Source organism: Rhineura floridana, chromosome 8 (assembly GCF_030035675.1).
Source record: "Rhineura floridana isolate rRhiFlo1 chromosome 8, rRhiFlo1.hap2, whole genome shotgun sequence".
Classification (NCBI taxonomy): domain Eukaryota; kingdom Metazoa; phylum Chordata; class Lepidosauria; order Squamata; family Rhineuridae; genus Rhineura; species Rhineura floridana.
This window is the reverse complement of record NC_084487.1, coordinates 62,298,989-62,319,981: the sequence shown is the minus strand read 5'-3', so window position 1 is coordinate 62,319,981 and position 20,993 is coordinate 62,298,989. Positions and strand designations below refer to the sequence as shown.

The 20,993-nt window shown below is 39.5% G+C and overlaps 1 protein-coding gene across 3 annotated transcripts in view; it reads left to right on the top strand.

Annotated features, from left to right (window-relative positions):
* LRRIQ1 (leucine rich repeats and IQ motif containing 1) overlaps positions 1-20,993 on the top strand; it is a 157,636-nt gene that overhangs the window by 124,261 nt on the left and 12,382 nt on the right. For all 3 annotated transcript variants that reach the window (XM_061639640.1, XM_061639639.1, XM_061639641.1), the window contains exons 24-25: positions 13,662-13,791; positions 16,457-16,517. In XM_061639640.1, the coding sequence (XP_061495624.1) occupies positions 13,662-13,791; positions 16,457-16,517 (191 nt within the window). The remainder of the gene's footprint in view (positions 1-13,661; positions 13,792-16,456; positions 16,518-20,993) is intronic.

Genomic DNA, 20,993 nt, shown 5'->3' with positions numbered 1-20,993 from the left:
TCCAGCTCTGTCCTACTTTCCTTCTTAAACTCTTATAACTCTCCTTTCATTAATATATATTGTCCCAATGCTGCTAGACTAGGCATCATGGGTAGCCCTCATCTCAACTTACTGTCCTGCAGGGAAGAAACTAATAAGTAATTGTCTTGTGTTATAAAGGGGCTTTCCAGCTCCAAAAATTGTTTCTGCCTTGTCAAGCTGAGTAAGCACTTCTATCAGTACTGAAAGTCCAGCATGCAGTAAATTCTGTGTTTGCAAGAACTCCACCACCAAATGCAGGATTTGGCATGATCCTATGCATGTTTACTGAGAAATAAATTTCACTGGAGAGATCCACCGCTCCCATTCTAGTTGCAAAATGTCTTTTGATCCAGCAGAAGTCTGCCAATGTAAAGAGGAAGGCAATTTTTGTCATTCCCCCTTTCCAGTACAGTCCCCTGCACTATTCCATTTTGTTCTAGAAGGTCCTCCAAATGTCTGGAAGATATTGGGAGTGGGGGCACAAGACTACAGTGAAAAGGGGAAATCAGCAAAAAAATGCCTCCCCTTCTCTTACATTAGGGGGCATCTCTGCTAGATCAAACAAAATGGCAGATTGGATTTCTCTCATGAACTTACTCCCTTAATCAGCTAGCTGCAATCCTAAACATACTTAAGCAGAAAGTTGCATTTTAAAAACTGAGCCATGCTTTTCTCCGTTTCAGTAAACAAGCTGCTGTGTTTATCAGTGTGTGTGTGTTTGTGTGTTTCCTGCCGCTACTGATAACTTTAAAATTTTATCAAACAGTGTAGTTCAGGCAGTACAAAAGAATTAATTTTTAATGTTTTGAATGTTTTTCCTTTCCCCCCAGTTACTCATGATCTGAAGCTCAGCCATTTTTCCATATCCCACACACAAAGTATAGATGGAAGGGAAGGAAGAATGTTGAAATATTTTATACTATATAAGGCAGTCATTTGGAGGAATAAACCTCTGAGTGCTGAAGCATTTCAAATCCTTTTCATCTGACCAGTCAGTGACCTGATAACTATTTCCTGCCCCTAAACAAGGTTGTGACCTAGGTCTTAGAGTGCAAAAGACAGATAATTTTAGTAACAACTTAAATTCAAGTAGGTTTGGCTAAGGGGAGGATGTGCAGGGGACAGATGAGGAAGGATAGAGTGTTTGGCAAGAAAGATTAAATTAAGTATTATAATGCTTGGACTTCTTAAAAACAAATAAAAATGTCACTGTATTTTTCCTCAGCTCATTCATTGTCTCTGTTTCTATGCTCTACCAAGTCACTATGAATGAATTTTATCTTTTTGGCCTTGCTGTGGTCCCAATCTGGATTGAAGCACTGTGCTTGCTGTTGGCACTGGAAGAAAAGTTCCCATTTATGCCAATAGGAGCTTTTCTTCCAATACAAATAGGAGGCAAGGAGGGCCTATGGATGGAACTGAGGTAAAGGGTTAAATCTCCCTGTCCAACACATACACTCTCCTATGTCTTAGATATGGATCAGATGGGGGTCATATCTGCTGTTTACTTTTTTTTAAGCCATTCACAAACAGTTGTTTATTATATTAATGGTCTCTTGTCTAGTTTGACCCCAAATATAAATTAACATTTAAGCAAGAAGTATATTTCCCAATACATGAAAAGGAAACTTACTCTAGGTAAATTAGTATAGATTAGTTACTCTGTAATGCATATTAACTATTGTTTGGTATTCACAAAGAAGGTAGCTAGCTAAAGATTAATTAAAAAGTGGAACTTCCCCCAGTCTCGTAATGTGTAGAGTAGGGATTTTAATCTGCATTGGTCCCATCCATGGGCCCTCCCACAATTGTGAATATAGAACAGTGGTGTGGCTGTTGCTCTAAATCAGCCTTTCCCAACCAGTGTGCCTCCAGATGTTGTTGGACCACAATTCCCATCTTTCCTGACCATTGGCAATGCTGGCTGAGGCTGATGGGAGTTGTGGTCCAACAACATCTGGAGGCACACTGATTGGGAAAGGCTCTAAATTAATCAAGCTAGAATGGAAAGCTATGTTCTTGTCTGTGAACCTGAATACATTTCACATAGCAGGTATTGCTAATGGGCAGGATATAAATGATGAAAATAAATTTCACAAACATATGTTGGTGTGTACAGAGCTAAACATTCTCAAACAGTTCGTATTTTTGAGATCTTATTGTTCCTGTTGAGATGCTGCTGTTCAGATTGTTTTGTCATCTATCATCCCATAGGCTTGGTCTGTTTCATATACACACACCCTGTAATCTTGCAGCACAAATGTCTGCTTTACACTTAAGTACTCTTTACTTTCTCTGACTTGCTTAAATGGACATTTCCTTACATTCTGCATAAACTGGCATATCCTTGCATTCAGCAGTGATCAAGCATGGTCAGCACTGTCTTCTTTAGTAGTGCCAACCATCTGTTCAAACGCATAGGTACTGCAGATGATCAACTGACTGTGTCAACCATCTCTTAGGGAATTCATGTTGCTCAGGACCAGACCCAGTGTGGCTCATGTTTAGGTACTAGATGCATTGTCTTTACCCTATGAAACATACTTTTGGGCTCACACAACCTAATTCTGATCTCTTTCGCTAGGCTGAGGCAAGTTTGTTTTAAATCCATAAAGGAAAATGGAAAAGTCCTGCAATACAAATGTTCCTACCATAAAATCTAAAATACTTGTAAGTAGATGGATTAGGGCACGGAAGACCCTTACATTGGCATATTGTTCAGGTCATAATGTGATTGACTGGAAGCTTTTATGAAGAAATTCCCGACATTTCTATCCTGTGTATGGGAACTATAATATTATGAAGGATTAATTATCCTAATAAGGCCAGAGATCTACAGCATTCCAAAAAGGTTGCTTCCTTGTGACAACATTTTTAATATTGAACACACATTAATACTTTTTCTTTTTATTACTAATAAAGTTTTGGATCAGCCATATATTATAATTCCTTCTGATATGAAACATGATTTTAAACAAAACACTGTGAAAAGACTGAAAGATTGAAGCCTAGATATTGAAAATGTGGTGCTGTTAAATAAAAGGAACAAAGTCATTTTACACTTTTCAGATAATATGCACAAATAGAAAGTAAATGCAGTATATTTAGAAACTTTTATGAGTAATTGTAGGTATGGTTACAAATGATTCAGATATTTAATAATGGGATTTCATAACAGTATAACCCCTTGACTTTTTTCTAATAAGGGCTAGCACATGTGTTATGTCTAAAGCATGCTTCCCAAATTTGGTTCTTCACATTTGAAAGTATTAACATGAACACTCTGAAAACATCTAGCTAGTCATGCCAAATAAACTAATTATACCTAAGCAGATTTTGGATACCATCTACAGATCTTCAATCATCTGTATGCACATAAGAGGTGGGTGATTTTGGCATTTTAACACCCACTGCTGAACTGTTTTTAATGATTGGTTATCTTTTAATTGTATTTTAACTTAATTCTTATGTTGTTGTTTGATTTATATACAGTACTGCTCTGGGGTCCTTGGGATGAAAGGTAGTCTAAAAGCTTGCTTAATTAATTAATTAATTAATTAATAGCTAGCAGGGGACTGGCAAGGTCAGCTTTGACACTCTCCGTCATCAGTTCAAACATGGGAGAGGTAAGGAAGACCTGAAATGACTTCCCCTCCCCAAATTGGTGATAAGCATGTCAACACTTAGAGCTCTAACCATGTTTAGGGCAGGGGTGGGAAACCTGTGGCCCTCCGAGATGTTTTTGGAATTTAACTCCTGTCAGTCGCAATCAGCATGGCCAATGGTTAGGGACATATGGAGGGCCACAGATTCCTATCCATATGTTAGGAGATGTATGCACGGCCCCTAGCCCAACACAGATTATCTTGCGCATAGACCTGTCTACTGTAGGGAGGAGGGTTTAACCTGTCTAGCACCATTTTGTGAATATGAGGGTATCCAATCCCAGATTCAGGGTATCAGATCAAATTCTTTGTGGAGAACCCTGCTTCTGCTCATGGATTGTTTATGCACATTTCTTTTTAAATAACATGCATAACAATTGTTCAGATGGTGAATAGTTCATTATAGTAAGGAAATGTTTCTTACTGAAATGAATACATTCATCAAATGCATATTTTCAAATTGAAAGCTTTTGTCAAAGTGAAAGCAAAAAATATTCATAAAAATGCATCCTGTCGGTAAGAAAATTAATAAGGAATTAAAGGGAATATATGGTTCATGCTGTCAGCAAAGGTTTCTGATTTAACCTACGGATGACCTGGCCTTGTTTGTTCAGATGACAGCTCTAAAAGTGTACAGGGAATATTCTCTTGTAATACAATGATTTGCCGCAAGCCCTGACCTCACTGACTGTCAGAGAGCAGGTCTGAATTGGCCCTTTCTCTGATATCGTGACACTGCTTCTGTTGCCTCGATTGTGACCTCTGATTGAAAGATACCCCTGGGACTGCTGTATAATAAGCATGACTCCTGACTCTTAGCCAGGTCTGCTTTCTTAGATTTTTGTCAGACTTTCCAAGTAGTCCAGAGCAGGCTATATATGCTAAAATTTACTTGAGCTGTCACGGTGCTCTGTGACCAGTATGCTCTTTGAAATTGAGGGATGTTTTGAATATACATTTCACAGATGTAAATATATCATAGTATTTAATATATAAACAACTCTTTCATTAGGCATCCATTTTTATATAGTATGTTGATAAGATTAAGATTTTTAATGTGTGTGTTGGGTTATGGTTTTTTTAAACTTTTTCCTCAAATACTGCATAGAATCCATGACTCTTAAGAATGTAGTCATCCATGTATTGTAGCTCAAATGAAGCAACCACATCTTTTTAGCATCTATCCATCACCTCTGGTGCCAGTCAAGTTGTCCAACTTACTCGAGTGTCCATTTTAAAGCTTTGAGTACATTATAGCTAACCACATTGCTAAGCAATAATTTGTAACATTTTAGCTACCCTGCCATTCACTAATTGTTTAACTTTGTATCAGAAAGTATTTGTTTTTTGTGTAATGGATTCCATTATGATTGTCTATATACTTTCTCATCCATTATGATGTTCTATCTCTTTGCCCATCCCTTTGTCCTGCTACCAATATGTGTTCCTATTTTTTCTCTCTTTAGTTTTTCCACCACAAAAGCTAATGTATGCAAGGCATAGGCACTGAAAAAAGTGGATGCTCTGATAGCTCTTATTATGTGGTTTTGCATCATATTATTTGGTTTGGACAGATGTTCCCATCTTGCCAGACCATTGCGTACCCCCTCTGCTTTCCTCCTGTGGTTTAATGCCTGTTTACTAATCAGAATTTTAAATATGTTCAAACCATAGTTTCTGGTTAGTAGAGTGATGTTAAACCACAGTTCCCCCTATCATAAAGGAGAACTGAAGTTTAAATTAACCAGGATTGGCATGCCAGTGAAGGGAGAAGGAGAGAGGGGAGCCTGTGTTCTTTATGCTCATTTGCAGCTTTCTAGATCATGATTTTGCTGCCCTGGGCTTCTGCTAGGAGGAAGGGTGGGATATACATAAAAAAATAAAAAAATAAATTTAACAAGCTGCCCTGCTGTCGCTTTGGCAGGAATGCTTTCTTTATAAAATTCTGTAATAAAGTAGTTATATCTTAGTCTTCATGCTCTTCAACTGGTACTCGTATGATTCTGCTATTCTTGCAGATGTGGGAATCTTTCTGTGGCTTTGGGATGGCTCCACTACAACATGGGTATACAAGAAGCAGCTCAGAGATTTCATCTGTAATGATAGCCATGATCTCTGAAGTTTCAAAATGAATATTCAAGACCAAGGATCTATCCACAGATAACATCCATGAGTTCTCTTGCAAGAACATTGCATTGTTCTTGTTTAGTCAGATATGGAAGTGACTCCTGAAGGTGCAAAAATGTGGTTGGTACGTACAATAGTCATAATTGTTGCTTTAACTCAGGAGTGACTAATAAGTGGCTCTTCAGATGTTGGATTTCAACTCCCATGAGCCCCAGCCAGCATGGCCATTTGTCAGGGATGATGGGAGTAGGAGTCCAACAACATCTGGAGGACCACAGGTTAGCTACTCCTGCTTTAATTACATGTTAACATTTCCTTCCCTTATGTAGGTAGCTGTTTGTAATAGTGTAAATGGTATGCAGATGTATAGATAACTTTATTGTAATTGTCCATATTTTACAGTTTATAATATTGACCTTTGATTTAAAAAGTAAAGGTACAATAAAGTAGCTATGTTAGGTAGACCTGGCTTTCCTATTCCTTTTTTTATAAGCACTTTCCTTAATGTATACATTGTTTTCTAAGACTTCAGCCTGATGAAAATCATTATGATCAAAGTATAAGCCACTTACTTTTATGACTAAAATTTCCAAATTACTATGCTTTGCTTTCAGACCACAAATAAGATTCCCATGATACCTGTCTTTCATTTTTCTTAATGCAACCTCAAGCCAGGTTGTTTTTTTTAAAAAAAAACAACACAAAAACCTGAACATTAGATCTGAATGCTGGCACAGTATTACAAAGATCTGAAATTCATCCAGGATGCATTGACTGAATGGCTCCTTTTTTATTAATCTTACCCTGGCAGCAGCAGCACTGATGCTTTATGTGGGAGGTGAATTATTCCTATAAATCAGAAAAGTTAAACAGTAGTTTAAATTTTAGCATTTATACAGTCTCTAGCATGTATACCCATGTATACCCATTTTTTCCACACAGTCATATTATTTGGTCATTTTTTTAACTATATGAATTCCAGAAAAGAATGCTACTACCATAAGTTCACATTCAACTGTATGCCCTATATCAGGAAATACCAGTAGTTGGAACATTCTTGAATAATAAATCTAGTTATTTTCAGCTCCTGTTCTCAAAGAGTTAATATGAATGTAGGCATGAAAAGAACATTTGAAACTGATTCTACTGAATTTATTAACAAAGTGGACTCAAGTAGATAAAGACTATTACCTAATGGTTGCACACTCAAAATCTTCAATTTACTAAAGTGTCTAGAACATTTTCTTTAGAGCACTTTTTTTGATGAATCTCTTGAAAATTGCTGGGGCTCAGTGGACCACTCAATAATTTTTTTGTTCAACAAATGAAAGAATATGCATAACCCATATTTTAATAACTTTTTTTCTTCCACACTGGTATCATTGTATTATGAAAATCATAGGCCTTAAGCCAATCTGCTGAAAAGGGCCCCTTTAACTGGTGATTTTTTAAGGAAAGAATTAGTTGACTACACCAGTGCTGTGTTATGAAATTACAAGACCTAGGCAAAGCATTGTTAGCATGTTCCTCTGACAAAATGTCCTCATCAGGAAAACAAATCAAGTACAGGTCCAAGTACAGAGATTCTCAGCTGTTCTGCAGCCTTTCTGTGAACTACCTGCATATAGTTTATGGGCCACCAGTGGTCCATGAACCACAGTTTTAAAACTTCTGACTTATAGTTTCCCATCAGCAGCCACCAGTGTGGCTACATTATGTGAACTATCAAGCCTCTTTTTATACCAGGGATGGCATAGTTTAATAAGAGGTTTGGCTATTACTTGAGTTGATGTAGAGATCATGGCATAAGAACATAAGAAGAGCCTGCTGGATCAGGCCAGTGGCCCATCTAGTCCAGCATCCTGTTCTCACAGTGGCCAACCAGGTGCCTGGGGGAAGCCCGCAAGCAGGACCCGAGTGCAAGAACACTCTCCTCTCCTGAGGCTTCCGGCAACTGGTTTTCAGAAGCATGCTGCCTCTGACTAGGGTGGCAGAGCACAGCCATCACGGCTAGTAGCCATTGATAGCCCTGTCCTCCATGAATATGTCTAATCTTCTTTTAAAGCCATCCAAGCTAGTGGCCATTACTGCATCTTGTGGAAGCAAATTCCATAGTTTAACTATGCGCTGAGTAAAGAAGTACTTCCTTTTGTCTGTCCTGAATCTTCCAACATTCAGCTTCTTTGAATGTCCACGAGTTCTAGTATTATGAGAGAGGGAGAAGAACTTTTCTCTATCCACTTTCTCAATGCCATGCATAATTTTATACACTTCTATCATGCCTCCTCTGACCCGCCTTTTCTCTAAACTAAAAAGCCCCAAATGCTGCAACCTTTCCTCATAAGGGAGTCGCTCCATCCCCTTGATCATTCTGGTTGCCCTCTTCTGAACCTTTTCCAACTCTATAATATCCTTTTTGAGATGAGGCGACCAGAACTGTACACAGTATTCCAAATGCAGCCGCACCATAGATTTATACAATGGCATTATGATATCGGCTGTTCTATTTTCAATACCTTTCCTAATTATTGCTAGCATGGGATTTGCCTTTTTCACAGCTGCCGCACACTGGGTCAACATTTTCATTGTGCTGTCCACTACAACCCCAAGGTCTCTCTCCTGGTCGGTCACCGCCAGTTCAGACCCCATGAGCGTATATGTGAAATTCAGATTTTTTGCTCCAGTATGCATAATTTTACACTTGTTTATATTGAATTGCATTTGCCATTTTTCCACCCATTCATTCAGTTTGGAGAGGTCTTTTTGGAGCTCTTCGCAATCCTTTTTTGTTTTAACAACCCTGAACAATTTAGTGTCGTCAGCAAACTTGGCCACTTCACTACTCACTCCTAATTCTCGGTCATTAATGAACAAGTTGAAAAGTACAGGTCCCAATACCGATCCTTGAGGGACTCCACTTTCTACAGCCCTCCATTGGAAGAACTGTCCGTTTATTCCTACTCTCTGCTTTCTGTGCCAAGGTATTGATAATCCTTGACAAGTTCAATGTCCTCATTGTCAACTGTAAAGTTACATAAATCTTCAGTTGTCATTACTTTACTCTTTTTGACGTTCAGCTGTAGTCCTGCTTTTGTGCTTTCCTCTTTAACTTTCATCAGCATTCGTTTCAAATCATTACTGGTTTCTGCTAAAGGTAAAGGTGTCCCCGCACTTGTAGTGCGAGTCGTTTCCGACTCTTAGGGTGACGTCTTGCGACATTTACAAGGCAGACCGTATATATGGGGTGGGATTGCCAGTTCCTTCCCCGGGCTTTCTGCTAGTAGTATGGTATCGTCTGCATAACTTAAATTATTGATATTTCTCCCTCCAATTTTCACACCTCCTTCATCTTGGTCCAATCCTGCTTTCCGTTTCATATGTTCTGCGTATAGATTAAACAAATAGGGTGATAAAATACAGCCCTGTCTCACACCCTTTCCGATGGGGAACCAATTGTTTTCTCCATATTCTGTCCTTACAGTAGAGTATACGTTGTACATCAGGACAATCAGATGCTGTGGCACCCCCATTTCTTTAAAACCATTCCATATTTTTTCATGATCTACACAGTCAAAGGCTTTGCTGTAATCTATAAAGCACAGAGTGATTTTCCTCTGAAATTCCTTGGTCCATTCCATTATCCAACACATGTTTGCAATATGATCTCTGGTGCTCCTTCCCTTTCTAAATCCGGCTTGGATGTCTGGCATTTCTTGCTCCATATATGGTAAGAGCCTTTGTTGTAAAATGCTAAAGAATTTTCATGCACTTTTTTTAAATTGCAAACTGCTAAAGAAATGTGGAAAACAGAATTTAAGATTAGGAAAATGAGAAACTTAATAGATCCTCCGATCCCTAATCTGAACAGTACACAGTGAGATAAGGGTTTGACAGGATCACCAGCTCTGTCCACTGGAAAAAATGTGTTTTTATGTTGTACACTGCCTTGTTATATTTTCTATGAAACTGTGGTTAATAAATAAATAAATAAATAATGAAGTGTCATGACGGGCCAGTGAGAGCAGCCTTTGAATGGAATGTTTCTAGAGTTCTCCAACACTATGCCAGAGAGTGCTCCGCCAGCTCAGTCAGGGATGCTTCTGGGCAGCAGGGTGTGTGGTCCACCAGCAGCATCTCCAACCTGTCTCTTTTGGTCCAACACCAGGTGCAAATCCTAAAGGCGAGAACCCAGATGGGCTGGTATCAAAAGCCACTGAGATCAAATAAGAATATCAGGGTCACGCTCCACCTGTCCTTCTCCATTGACCATACTATCAATTGACCATAGTATCTGAGCCGACTTGGTGAGATGGGTATTGACGGCACTATTTTACAATGGTTCTGATCATATCTCCAGGGTTGTTTTCAGAGTATAGCATTGGGTGGTTGTCTTTCAGCCCTCTGACAATTGTGCTGTGGGGTGCTACAAGGTACCATCTTGTCTCCAATGATGTTTAACATCTATATGGAGCCCTTGGGGAGTGATCATCAGGAGATTTGGGGCAAGGTGTCAGCAGTATGCTGAAGATGCCCAGCTCTATTTCTCTGTAACATCTGAATCAGGAGAGGCCATGCAAGCCCTGGACCAGTGCCTGGACTTGGTGGTGGGCTGGATGAGGGCCAATAAACTGAGTCTGAATCCTAGCAAGACAGAGGCACTGTGGGTTGGTGGTTCCCGAGTTCAGATTATTGGTTAATTGCCTGCTTTGGATGGGGCTGTACTCCCTCTGAAAGAGTAAGTTCACAGTTTGGGGGCGCTCCTGGATCCATCTTTGTCGCTAGAGGTCCTGGTATTCTCAGTGGCTAGAAGGGTCTTTTACCAGCTTCGGCTGGTAAGACAGCTGCAGCTGTTTCTGGACCAGGATAGCCTGCCTGACCACTGTTGTCCATGCATGGTAACCTCCAGGCTGAATTACTGTAATGCGCTGTATGTGGGGCTACCCTTGAGGTTGATCCGGAAGCTGCAGCTGATGCAAAATGCAGCAGTGTGACTGCTTACTGGAGCAGGGGATTGTCAATATGTTACCCTGCTGCAGAGAAAATTGCACTGGATGCCCATTAGCTACCAGGCCAAGTTCAAGGTTCTGGTTTTCATGTACAAAGCCCTATATAGCTTGGGCCCAGGATACCTGAAAGATTGTCTTGCCCCTTATATACCCAATCGATCACTGTGCTCTGCAGGTGAGGTCCATTCCGCACCACATAGAAAGTGGGCCTTTAGTGTTGTGGTATTAACACTCTGGAATTCTCTCCCTTTCAATATTAGGCACCATCTCTGTTATCTTTTTGGTGCCTATTGAAGACCTTCCTTTTAAACAGAGGCCTTACCCCAGTCTGCATCTGTGCTGGAACTATTTTTTAAAGATGTTTTTAAAGTAGTTTTAAAAATATTTTATTTATTATTTATTTTATTTATTAGATTTATATCTCGCCCTTCCTCTCAGTAGGAGCCCAGATATTTAAAGATGTTTTGTTTTAATATGTTTTAAAGTCTTTTGTTTTTAAAATGTTTTTTAAATGCTTTTGGGCTTCTTCTGGAAGGAAAGGTATAAATAAAATAAAATAAATATTTAGCATTGTCCATGGGACTTACCACTGGGGAGGTGGGAAACACACAACAATATGACTAATGTTTAAGCCTGCACATTGGTATGTTATACTTATTTGCTTGCCAGCTTTTCTTCTTTAGTAGTTACAGTCAAACCCGATGCATACTTACTCAAAAGGGACAGAGCAATCCAACTCATGGGAAGCAGGTGGAAGGGGTGCCAGCAGAGGAGGAGCCAGCAGGAAGCTCCACAGCATCTATTTCCCATTCGGGAGGCCCTGGGCCAGTGGAACGTCAGCTCCTTTAGGAGCTGCACGCATGAGCAAAAAAGAAAAAGCGGGCTCTCACCCATGCCCCTCCCAGCAAGTGAATGCTTTCCATTGACTTCCATTAGACTGACCTTTTTCTTGGCATAACTTTGGCCCGGATCGGGACCTGCAGGAGCACTCCAAACAGGAGTTGGATGTTGCATAAGTTCCCCCGATTCCTCTGACACGCCCCTGAAATGTCTCTTTTTCAGGCCTTACACTGGCTTACACTGGCACCCCTTCCGCCAGGCTGGGCTTCCCCAGCAGACCCCCAGATGAGCAGGCAGGGTCCTAGCTGTGCCGCAGCAGAGGGGCTTCTGCCAGGGGAGCCCAGCAGAGCCAGGACCCTGCTGGCTCAGCTGGGGGTCCACCATATCCAACTCCCCTCAGCCCAGAGTAAATAGGAGTTCATCCCAAGCAAGTGTGCATGGGATTGCACCTTTAGATGTCAGTGTTTTGTTGTTCTGTTAACTGAATAACTGGGAACCTTCCCAAAATGTCTTGAGATAGAAGAAGAAACTTTGGCTATAAAACTTTTATTGTTGCTGATAGCAAGAAAAAAAATAACAATTAAGAACAGGTTAAAGTACAAAGAATATGCTTTCTTATTACTCTTGAGAATCAAAGTGATCACAAAGGGTACTTTCCCATGGTACATAGTGAACCCAAGAGATTAAATGCTCCTACAGATCATTCTGATAATATATAGATTTTAGGAAACAGGTGCTGGAGATATGACTTGATTATGTTCAGCGTTCCAAGTTCACAGTTTGAAAAATCAGGAATGAATTTAGAAGTTCATTCCACCACCTTATACTAAGTGTTTTACACATCACAAAATCAGCCAGAGGATTCAGGCTTTTCTGGACTGAAAAGACCAGAAACTAGATGCCTGCGCTACATGAACAGATATTTTAACATATAATATCACATACTCCAATACGAATTTCTTCATTCTAAGTTGACTCCTACCAGCTGGTGTGAGTTGGTAAAGTAACTTTTTGAGTGTCCGCCGCATTTCTGAAGCAATGTCTGCACAGGAGATTACCTCACTTCTGTCTGGTACTGTGTTTGGTTCACACATGTTTGAATGTGATGGTTTCTTTCTGTTCCTTCTGTATTGCAAGTTCATCCTTTTGTGTACATGTATTGAGCTTGGCCAGGATTTGGTTTCTGATATCAGAAGTTATCCCCACCTCCCTCAACCTTTTTTATATCTCCAAACAACTGCAATTACAACACCTTTTAAATGAGCACTGTCACCACAGTCCATCATCTACATCCTACATCCCAAGTCATCACCCAACCCTGACTTGACCATGGCCCATGAAAAGTAGTAATGATGTCACTCAAGGGCACAAAAACACAGTGGGGAGAAGCAGAAGAGAGTAAGGCCCTGGATTTAGGGAGAACAAGGCAGGATCAGGAGATAGAAGCCCAGCAGGAAAGAGGTTGGGTGAAAAACAAGAAGCAGAAAGCCAGATATGAGTGTTGAACCAACTAAGAGTGCTAGAATAAATCTGACCAATGAAAAATGGCATGAGTCCTTTCCTAGAGAGAGAAGAAAAAGTTAAAGCCCAGCAATTTAATGCCATCACTAGGAGGGAATCTGCCCTGTGAAATAATATCAGGGAAATCCTGTGTGTCTGTGGCAATTATTAAAGCTTATTTACATACTCTCCTCCACACTGAATGAAATAGTACTCCACTAACCTGCCTTTTGGGCTTTCAGTTTCTATATGGAGTCTCATTTTGCAAACATACCCTGTGGCATAAAGTATGGAGAAAGGAAATAACAAGGAAACAACAAATTCTGTCTTTTTTTTCTTACCACCTCATCAGTCCAATCTTATGCGTATTTATTAAGAAGTCCCTATTGAGACCAGTGTGGCTTACTGTCATATATGCATTCACTGGATTGTACTGTGCTCTGGTGTCAGCCACAAACTGTGCTAATGAAGGGTAGAACTCAGAAATGTATCTCATCCACAGGTAAGGAAGAAGCATTTACTCACATAAACATATCAGCAGAGAAGATGGAAAGGAACAAAGAGCGTACATACCAGTGGCTCCATACACAGGTTTGGGATTATGAAGGAGCTAGTCCCAGAAATGAAAAATGGTGAGATCATTGACTTGAAATTAGATTTTTGGATTGTAATAATACATCATGTAACATGAAACTTATCTTAATTGTCCTAAAACAAATATGCCTTTTTTGCTAAGGGCCACATTACCAAGTTTCAAACATACTCCCGTTGAGAATTAATTTAATAAATTCTGCATCTCATTCTGCCACAAACCTTAGTGAATTGCTATGACATGCCAGCATACAATATCACTTTATAATATCCATGAATGTTTTTTCTGTCAGAAACCAAATAGTTGTATTTATGAAAAATGCAGGAAAACATATATTTTTCTTATACTCTTCAAATTACAGAATGCATTCAATTTATTGTAATTTAATAGCTAACCAGATACACTAAATAATGCACTGATATGCTGAGACATGGCAGATGGTATTGTGAACTAGGCATGATCTAGAGTACAAGCAGCAAGAAGAATGATAGCATCTAACAGAAATATACCAAGGAAAAGAGGAAATCTTAGGTCACAAATAATACGAAGTTTTTGATTTTAAAAAATCAACAAAATTTCACATCTACATGTCTGTGGAAATGCTTCTCTTTTCACTTTAATGATTTATCTTTGTGTAGCTAATGATTCTTAAGAAGCCAAAAGAGAGTTTTTTTAGAAAGGTCATCAAAGTAGTCAGACAGATGACACCTGCAGATACGGGATAATTATGACCCCAAATCAGTAAAAATGACACTCTTCTCCTCAGAGTTCTGTACAGACTATGTCACTGGGGATGGATGAATGATAGAAAACTCACTGATGGACATTTTTGAACATTTTCATATTTAACAAAGCTGCTAAAGTAAACTAGACATGATCCATCCCCCACCAAAATCACCACCACCATGAGAGAAGCTAGTACACATAATTTACAGCAGCCCATCGTGCATGCAACTCTGCCCCCACTTTCAGGGTCACACACCACACTCCAGTCATGCAATATGCTGTGCACATAGCATTGCAATCTAAAGTTCTCTGTGGCTCCCAATGGGTCAGATTCCCATGTTCCCTGACTTGTAAGTTATTTATGTTGGGAACAATGGTGTAGTGGAACCAGGGACAAAGCGCCACCACTGATTTCACAGTAGGGATGGTAATGTCATTTCCTGGGGTGCTATTTGCCAGTCCTCTGCATGCCACATTAACTTAAATGAAATATTGAGAACAGCTGTTTACTAAACAGTTATGATAACTATGTCAAGTGGAAGGCAGTGACAAAGAATACTAACCAAAAGAGTCTTATGTAGAACAAGATAGTTTATCCCAAGTAAATATGTTATTTAAGACTATGATTCTCAAGGCTGCAGAACTCAGAAAAATATAGACTTTCAATTCATTTATCCTTTTTAAACAATATTTTATACAATGACATATATTTAAAGTGCAGCAAAAATCAGGTGAAAAGATAAAGCAATAAACTATAATTTTTTTTATTCTTATCTTTAATTCTTTGAGTTAGCTATGTGGCCCAGGTATCCCAATTGCTTGTTTTTATATCATTCCCTGGTTTTAATTTTCATAAAAACATTTAGAGAAGAGAAACAAAAAGGTTTATTCAAAAGTAAGTAATATGTCATTTATGCAATCTGAGTTGTTTCCAACAGCACACTTCTATACGTTCAGAAGTAAGCCACAGAGTTCAGTCCGGCTTATTTCCAGATAAGTAGGTACACCGTTGCAGCCTACATCATATTAAGTTACTTCTGTAGATGTGTGTGGCACATTAATAGTTTTAATAGCATTTGTTAGGATCATTTCGATATTATGACTGATCCTACTTACCCTGAACTTGATGGCAAAACATCGGTTGGAAAAGAATCAGAAGCAGTGTGGTCAAACAGCTGAAAGTCTTATCTAACAAAACCCAGTAATATTGCTGTATAATGAACTGCTTGAAATAAGATTGGATAGTGATAGGTGTAATTTATATTCCTTCAATAAACTAGTAAATTTGATAAATTTCTAGCTATTAAAGAACTCACATTTTGAGAATTTTATCGTAAACTTTCTGGCAGTAACTGATTACCTTATCTGTTCAAGCTACATTATTAAAAATAATATTCCTCAAACCCACTGAAAATACAATCCTAAATTCTTAATGATATTTAGATAAACATTCAATGACCAGCAGTTTCTAAGCAGCAGATGTCTTATATAACAATTCTAAACATGTTTATCCAGAAGTCCCACTGCGTATGGTTAAAACTTACTAACAAGTGAATATGTACACTTTAGGGCAGGATCCAAGAACTGGTGTTTATTTTTTAATTATTTTTAAACATATTCTGGGGGGTTCTACTATTTTAAAATGCTTTTAGCTGTTTTATGGTAAGTTTATACATCACCTTGAGATGAATGTAAAATGCTATATAACAACAACAAATGTGTGCCCAAGCAGGCTTGTGGTTGTCATAACAGACACCCCTTCCCCAAGTGCATAGCAAACCACTTTTGAAACACAGAAAAGAGTTGGAAATATAGTGTGTGTATGGTTTAGATCTGCTGCTCAAAGAAAAAGCAAACATCCCACTGAGCATACCAAAGTCCTTGGAAGAATTAAAATAGTTCATTGGATACTAGCTTTAGTATTCTAATGCGTTGTAGTCTGTTACTGACATATTTATCACTTTCCAAACATTATATAGCACACATTTCTTACCTGAGATAGATCCAGAAGTAATCAAGGGAGGAAGAGTTCAGCTTGTGGTAAGACACTTTTCTTGTAATAATTATTTTTTTAAAATCTGGAATAACTGGTTATGGTTGCAATCCTGTGTATTCTTTCCTGGAAATGAGCCTCACTGAACACAGTACAACTTACTTCTGGGTAAAAATGCATAGGATTGTGCTGTAAATGGTTCTGGATGCAGTGTGACACATATGTTTGAATTCTAAATGCTTCAATTTTTGCAGCTGTGTAAAAAAAAATATCTGCATGCATTCTTAATTCACAAGCCATTGGAATTTGGCATCTATATCCCTTAGTTGTGGGTTGTCCCCACATATGTGCAATTTTCTACTTTAGGGAGATGTGTGAACATTCCTATCTTAGTTTCAAGGCATTCTGGGATGTACATAACTAATAGGGCAATTATATGACACACACACACCCAAAACGACAGGGAGTTCCTAATATGTTAAAAAGGTTTCTTTATCCAGAGAGACTTATTTGAACTTGTATTCCTTAGAAGAAACTGCTTGAAAAAATCTTCTGCGTTGCAGACCCTTGATAAAGAAACTTTTATGCCAGAGTTTAGAAGTAAATCCAGGATTCTGTGAAGAGCAAACAACAACACTTTTTATAATTCTAGATTAATTAATCTATAAGTGCAATTTCTGGTGTACATTCAGAGTTGCAACCACTCTTTAGATCAGAGGTTCCCAACCTGTGGTCTACCACAAGCTTCATTCAGGTGGCCATAACTGTTTGTAAAAATACAATTAAAAATTATAGAGCATCTAGCACAGCACATTACAATTGCTACAACAGGCAGAAAAATTAGTAAGTGATGCGCTAGCGTTCTCATTGATTTTCCTGTGGTCTGTTGAGGGGAAAGTTTGGGAACCACTGCTTTAGATTATGTGTGTGTAATGCAGATTCTGACGTTTAGAATCTGTTCTGCCCACACACAGACACACCGAGATGGGTTGAAAGAGTACTTTGCATTTCTCATTAGGCTCTTGAGCAACTGGACCAGACATTCCCTGACTTTTTCCTATGCCTTGCTGGCGACAAAGCATCATACCTCCCAACTGGCTTCCATGACAAATGACAGATATTGTGATTTTGGTCAACAAATGGAGAACAGTAGCAACAGAAGTGTATGATGGTTGCTATCTGGGTCACAGTGTACATACTATCATATGTGAATGCATGGCAGTGATCACTTGGTTGTGTTGCAGCTTTGCATGTTGAAGGGCTGGAGAACAGCTCCCATTACCAATAGGAACACCATCATTCTCATCACAAAACCAATCCACATGGAAGTCAAATCTGAGGAGCTGGTGCTGGGCTGGAGGATCAGAGCAGATTTTGTTGTTGTACTGCCCATCCCACTTCCCAGGAACTTCAGCGTCTGAGTTCATGGAGGTGGTTTTGGAGAACACCCAGAATTATTTCTACCATGTGGCACTAACAGCGGTTAAAGAAAACTTACTTCACCACCATTGCATCCACAAATTGTCATCCAGCAGGGCTTTGCAGGATGATAAACCCCAAAGCTGGGACCATCTGAACCCACTGCAGCCAATTGTGACAGTTTTAAGAAGCACTTTGAGGGTAAAGTCACCTTTTTTGCTCCAAGCTAGATGCTACCAATTGATGTAGGTCCTATGGAGACATCCAGGGCACTATCTAGTCAGATAGCATAAGTTGGTGTGGCACAAGGATATGGACAGGATACTTGAAACTGTCCAGCCAATTATTTGTTCAGCTGATCCTTGCCCTTCTTGGCATAGATGAACTAGTAGTTATTATTATTTCACCAACTGTAGCTTTCCTGGACTAGGATAGCCTGACCACAGTTATCTATGCCCTAAGTAACCTAATAGGAGTTATCATGTTGAACTGCCGCTGACATTATTGTTGTTGTTGTTGTTATAATAATAACAACAATAACAATAATATCCCACCCCTCCTCCCAGTAGCAGCCGAGGGCGGCAAACAAAAACATTAAAACACTCTAAAACATCATAAAAACAGACATAAAAATATATTAAAAACATCTTTAAGAACATATTCAAATAAAACACCTTTAAAGACATATGTTTTTTAAAAAGCTTTAAAAACATCTTGTAAATGAATTCCGACACAGACTGGGATAAGGTCTCTTCTTAAAAGACTTGTTGAAAGAGGAAGGTTTTCAGTAGGCGCTAAAATGAGAGAGATGGCACCCATCTAATATTTAAGAGGAAGGAATTCCAAAGGGCACGTGCCACTGCATTAAAAGTCCGCTTCCTATGTTGTGTGGAACAGACCTCCTGATAAGATGGTATCTGCAGGAGGCCCTCACCTGCAGAGTGTAGTGATCGAATGGGTATTTAAGGGGTAAGATGATATTTCAGGTATCCTGGTCCCAAGCTGTATAGGGCTTTATATGCCAAAACCAGAACCTTGAACTTAGCCTGGTAGCTAATGGGCAGCCAGTGCAATTCATTCAGCAGTGGGGTGACATGTTGGCGATACCCTGTCCCAGTGAGCAGTGGTGCCACCACAGTTTGCACCAGCTGCAGCTTCCAGACCAGCCTCAAGGACAGCGCCATATAGAGCACATTACAGTAATCCAACCTGGAGGTTACCAGTACATGAACAACAGTGGTCAGGCTATCCCAGTCTGGAAATGGCCAAAGCTGGTAAAATGCACTCTTAGCCACTGAGGTCACCTGGTCTTCTAGCAACAAAGATGGATCCAGGAGCACCCCCAGACTATGAACCTGCTCTTTCAGAGGGAGTATGACCCCATTCAAAGCAGGCAACTAACCAATTATCTGATCTCAGAAACCACCAACCCAGAGCGCCTCCATCTTCCTAAGATTCAGACTCAGTTTATTGGCCCTCATCCAGCGCATCACTGAGACCAGGCACCAGCCCAGGGCTTTCATGGCCTCTCCCAATTCAGATGTTACAGAGAAATAGAGCTGGGTATCATCAGCGTACTGCTGACACCTTGCCCCAAATCTCCTGATGAACACTCCCAAAGGCTTCATATAGATGTTAAACAGCATGGGGGATAAGATGGCACCCTGTGGCACCCCACAGCACAACTGCCAGAGGGCCAAAATGCAATCGCCCAATGCTGTTCTCTGAAAATAACCCTGAAGGTAGGATTGGAACCACTGTAAAACAGTGCCTCACCAAGTCAGCTCAGAAGGATACTATGGTCAATATTATCAAAAGCTGCCGAGAGACCAAGTAAGAATAACAGGGTCGCACTCCTCCATCCTCCCGATAAAGGTCATCCATCAGGGCGACCAAGGCCAATTCAGTCCCATAACCAGGCCTGAACCCAGATTGAAATGGGTCAAGATAATTTGTTTCATCCAAGAGTACTTGTAATTGCTGCACCACAACGCTCTCAATTAGTAAGGGAGGAGAAGAACTCCCTCAAGCCACATCCTGTGAGGATTTTAATTGCCATGAAGTCATCTACCTGAGGAAAGAACTGTATGGCAGGAGCTGCCCTTAGAGATGACATCACCAGCTCTTCATTTTGAGATTAGGATAGGTGCTGGATCTAGTTATGTGAACAACAGAATACCACTCAAAAATAATCACTTACGTATGAATAAGCAAACTGACTTTACTCAAATGTATGCTACATTCTACCTTGAAGAACAATGAGAGGCAGGCAACAACATTCTGTGGTATTTGAAGCTTCTGGATTGTCTTCATGGGCAGCCTGCCATGGAGCACAATTCAATAGTCAAAAGATTTCAAAAGCAAGAATCATAATGGCAAAATATCTCCAAAAACGGACAAAGTGTATGTAGCAGGTAAAATGGATGTTTGTCAAATGGATTAGGAGAACTGGTTCATCTCTGGGATGTTAGTGGTTGATCAGCAATGGTTACTGACTCCCAATTTTGTAAGAATAGCAGCAACATAATTATTTTTCAAGCTAAATTAGACTGTTGAAATAAGTCCACCAGGAGTGGACTTTTGTGTGAAGGGACCGTTAGTGAGCTCAGTTCTGTTCTGGTACTGAAAACAAATTCCTAGGCTCATAGAGTGCTCAGAGACCCTCCCCTGTTCTCTAATTCTGTCTGTCTCTTTTGCACATAGTTCTCGGGTTCTATTTTTTAAAAAAACCCAAGTAAATCCAGCAAACCTAAAATCAACCTTGATGTATAAGAATGGACAAGATTGAATGACCGGGTTTTAATCTGTTTGGGTCACATCTTGATATCACCACTGACATTTTAAACACAATTCTAAAGTTGAGGAATCTTAGTTCATTGAAATAACTGAGAAATAAGCATTTTTCTTAGGTCCTCCATCAATGAGATATAAATGTTTTTAACTTTCTTGCAGATGCACCAACTCATTTCACTATACATATTAGTACATTTATGAATTGTAATTTAATATTTCATTTTTTACATTAATACAGCATTGCAGTCACAAATAGCACATTTTCAAATTCAGCAAAACCAAGCTAATGTGTACATTTCAGTTTCAAAGGC